General features: G+C 36.5%; 1 protein-coding gene across 1 annotated transcript; it reads left to right on the top strand.

The window, feature by feature from the left end:
- Window positions 1-348, top strand: LOC149233333 (carboxylesterase 20-like). Its single transcript, XM_089382157.1, has one exon. The coding sequence runs from the start codon at window positions 1-3 to the stop codon at window positions 346-348; it is 348 nt and encodes a 115-aa protein (XP_089238283.1).
- The last annotated feature ends 4,151 nt before the right edge of the window (window positions 349-4,499 follow it).

Raw genomic sequence — 4,499 nt, 5'->3', positions numbered from 1 at the left:
ATGAATGTTGGTACGGTAGTCTTAACACTTGCTGCCTACGATGACTACATCACGACACTAGAATGGGTTAGCTCACATGCCAGAGTCGCAGGAGACTTCGAACACGACCCATGGCTCGAGTCCTACACGGACCTTTCCTCGGTCTATCTAATGGGAGATAGCGTCGGTGCCAACATTGCACATCAAGTTGTCGCGCTGCGTGGCGGTGTGGAAGCGTGGAGCCCAATCAAATTGAGAGGATCGATATTGGTGCAACCCTACTTTGGCTCCGAGCGACGCAGACGATCTGAGAGTGAGTGCCCACACGACGCAGTTGTCAATCTGGAGGTGAGCGGCAGTTTTTGGTGATTGTCTCTCCCGGTGGGCAGTGACAAAGATCATCCATTTAGATTTTCTTGGAGCCCCGGAGCGCCAAAGCTGGAAGAGATGTCGTTGCCTCCCTTGTTGGTCGCCATCGGTGGCAAAGATTTGTTGAGAGATGGCGACCACGAGTACTATGAGTTGTTGAAGCAGCATGGGAAGAGCGTGGAGGTTGCGGTCTTCGAGGAAGAAGATCACGCCTTCTATATACTCTGACCCCAATCTCAGTCTTTTCAACGCCTCATTCAACAAATCTCCCGTTTCATTTCCCCACTTCATACGGGCAACAATGTCGTCTAGACAGCTACTATAAATTTGAATAAGAATAATAATTAGGTACTTCTGATTATGTTAGGAGATTATCTCAGTTTGTTATGCAATGAGTTGCTTCATAATCTAGTTTGAAATACGTACTTCGATTAATTTCAATGCTAAATGTGTTAGTTTGTTATGGTCATGGATTTTACCTTAACTGAATCAGGTTTGATTGTGAGCATATTTCTACTTTTGCTTCTCGATGGTCATTACATGTGTTTGCTTGCAATGTTTATTGATTTATATCGATCTTTTGCTTGTAATGTTTATTTTCCTCCATGAATATTGGATTTGCCCAAAGCTAATAGTGGGGTCGTCATCAAAGAGATTTCCAATAAGTTTTCTGCATGAATTTGATGAAGATAAAAACAAATACATTTCTCTGATCAATCGCAATCAATGCACTGAAAGAGACCCTTGACCCATTCCTGTTAACATCATAAATGAATGAAGGACCCATTCTTGTTAACATCATAAATGAATGAAGGGATAGCTATCTAGAACATTGCTTCACCATCATTTTACCCGTACATACACAGATTTTCTTGCACATACACAAATTTGGCAGGCAAGACAATATAATGGAATTTAAGGCATAATTGATATATGCACAATGGAATTTAACAAGCACAATTATCAAATGGCAGCAGTATTATGTTCTGGATTTGGTCAAACAAAGGATACTTTTTTGCAGACCAACAAATAACTAAAAAATGAAAAATATTAGAACACAAAAAATATGATGCACCCAATATTATTATAAACGCAATTGAGATTTTAGAACAAAGAGGGAATCTTACGATTCTGCCTGAATGACATCAGTTAGAAAAAGCCTAACTGTTTTGAGCTTCTCCCTGAGAAAAAAATGAAGCTTGCTTCTTGAATTGGCCAAGATGCATACTACCCATCTTAAGGTTTTATCAGATGTGTTCAAAAATTTCTTATCATTAGCTGCTACTTCGAAATAAGATATTAAAACCATTCATAAAATCATCCTAGAAATGATTCATATATGTCCCAGAACTCTGTTAAACAAGCAAAACATTTTGATTTACAACTAGATTTCTTCAAATAAAACAACACAACATTTTGATTGCAACAAATTCATAAACCATATTCCACTGTACTATTATGGGCAGATACACTTGATTGTGCAGATAGATTTCTTGAAACAAAATCACACAACATTTTTATTGCAACAATTACAAACCATATTCCACTATAATGTTTTGCGGAGATACACTTCACTGTGAAAATGGTTGATACTATGAAAGAATCCAAAATTTGACCTTTATCCTCCGCTGCGACCACGTTAACCATTTAAAGCTACACGCGTGAATGCTAAAATGATTGGCCCCTGATACATGTTCATTTCTAGAATGTGCCACGTTGAACTTTTCAACGCCATTATCGTCATTACATCCAATGGCGGACACTTGTTTTAAATCGAGATGACATAGACTTTTGTTGAGATATCGTTATCGTTAATTTGATTTTTTAAAGATATAAATATTATTTTAAACTTTTATATATAAAAATGCATATTAGATATTAGTTAGTTTACAGTTCTAGGATCAAAATCCATCTGATACTCTTCTAGAAAATTTTAGGTTGAGTTTACAATCTTGGTTATAAGATTTTCGATAGGTTAATTAGGTTTAGATTTAGTCTAATTGAAAATATTAATTTAATTGTATTTATTTCAAATAAATATAAATATTAATTTAAATTTATTAAATTTATAAATTTATAAATAAAATAATGTTTTTATTTTTTTATTTTTTTATTTCTTTTTATGGCGAGAAAACATATTATAATTTAACATTTATAATTTATATTCAATATAAATTAACATGACAGAAGTGTGTATCCGGGTACAATTAACTTTATCAAAAAAAATTATTTTTTTACTCTGAATCAAAAATCACAATGCTTATATGAGCTTTGAGGGCTTCAATTCGATAAAAATTGTGAGATTTCATTGTCATATTTGGTCCAAAAGTGTAACCCATTTTCATGCAAGCTCCAAAACCTCTTAATTGTGACAAATTATCTCAACAATACCAACACATCCATACACTCAAGCATCTTCACATAATAGACAAATCTCAATTATCATACACAACCAACCAACCAACCCCAACAACAACTTAGGAGGAGAGGAATATCAATGATCTGATCCTACTATATTATAGATGTAATAAATGTGAAAGTAATATTTAAGAAAATATTATTTCTCAAAAGGAGAACTTCAACTTGGATACGGTGAAGTTGTTGGACTCTTTCTCTGTAATGGAAGTGATTCCTGACAATTTAATTTCTTCTGTATTTCCTCTGTTTCCTTTAAAAATATTTAAGTAGTCGTTGAGATTAACACACTTTGTTTTAAGTGGTTTATGAGATTATCACACTTTTATTCTGGTCAATCTGTAAAAGTAAAAGAAAAAGGCACTACATTAACACTGAATACATGACATTAACAATGAAATTGAATTGTGGGATTTCATTATGAACATTTGCGTGATAAGTTTCAACGGAGTAAAGCAAGAGTGGACATGCATGTCAGTTTGTTGCCCGCATAAAACCAGTATCTCACCCATAATACCAACAATTCTTACAAAATATGTAATCAATTAATTTAATTAATATAATATCAATAATTTGGTTGCTTGTGAAAAGAGACTGAAAGTTGAGAAGGGAAAAACGACAGTGGAAGCGAGCAGCTAGGGTTAGTGCAAGTTGCAGAGATTGTTGCTAATGGAGGACAGCAGAGGAGGGAGCTCGACTCCCTCCTACAAGGACGGTGTAACTAGTAAAGGAAAAACACTGGTGGGGAACAACAAAGGTTTTGCAGAGGAAAGGAACAGGGATAATGCAAAGGAGACAGATGGGACCAAGACCAAGGAAAACAGTGGCACAAAAGACGAGGAAGAAGACAAAAATCTGGGTTCAAGAGACAAAAAGCAAAAGGGTCCCTGCAAACCAAAAGTAGAAATCATTCCCAGAGTAATATAAAATGATCCTGCTCTGCAGGCGCACAGAGAACACATGGGGACCTACGGCATAATCTGTAAATTCATGGGACTATGGCCCACTGAAAAAGCTTTACAGATATGAATTAAGTATCACTGGAAACCCAAAGGAAGCATTGACCTGCATCTTGGGTCAAAAGGATTCTTCACAGTGGTGTTCTCAAACATCGAAGATAAAGACAGAATATCTGAATGAGGACCCTACTTTTATGCAGCTGTCGGTCTCTACATGAGGCCTTGGATGATGAACTTTGTCCCAGAGTGGAAGACTTTCACTTTAGTTCCGGTTTGGGTAAGGCTCTATTCTCTACCTCTTGATTATTGGTAAACGGAATCGCTAGCGACCATTGGCAACAAACTAGGGCATTTTGTTAAAGTTTCTGAAGCCACAAGAAGAGGGAAATACACCTCCTTTGCAAGGATATGTGTGGAAATGGATCTATCATGAGCTCTTCCGGATGAATTCATTTTGGAAGTTTTCGATGAGGAGTGGGTGCAGACAGTGGACTACGAGCATATCCCATTTAGATTTTGTAGATGCCATGAGCATGGACATCTGTTCAAAGACTGCCCTCTCAGTAAAGTAGATAACAAAGGGAAACACAATACAATGAAGGACTCAGAAAGCTTTCAGAGGGTGGCTAGTAAAGGAAAAGGAGGAAAAAAGGGGCTAAAGCAACAACATAACGAGGCGCAAAAGGTCAATCATAACAAGTTCCAAGTGCTGGAAGAGAATGAAGGAAACATGAAGGAAAATCAATCTCAGGAAGTAGGTCCTAATGAGAAAGAGCG

Source organism: Pinus tabuliformis, chromosome J (assembly GCF_031772625.1).
Source record: "Pinus tabuliformis cultivar Carrire ecotype Pingquan chromosome J, CPIR1, whole genome shotgun sequence".
Classification (NCBI taxonomy): domain Eukaryota; kingdom Viridiplantae; phylum Streptophyta; class Pinopsida; order Pinales; family Pinaceae; genus Pinus; species Pinus tabuliformis.
Note: the sequence above shows the minus strand (reverse complement) of the source record. Positions and strands in the feature narration are given on the sequence as shown.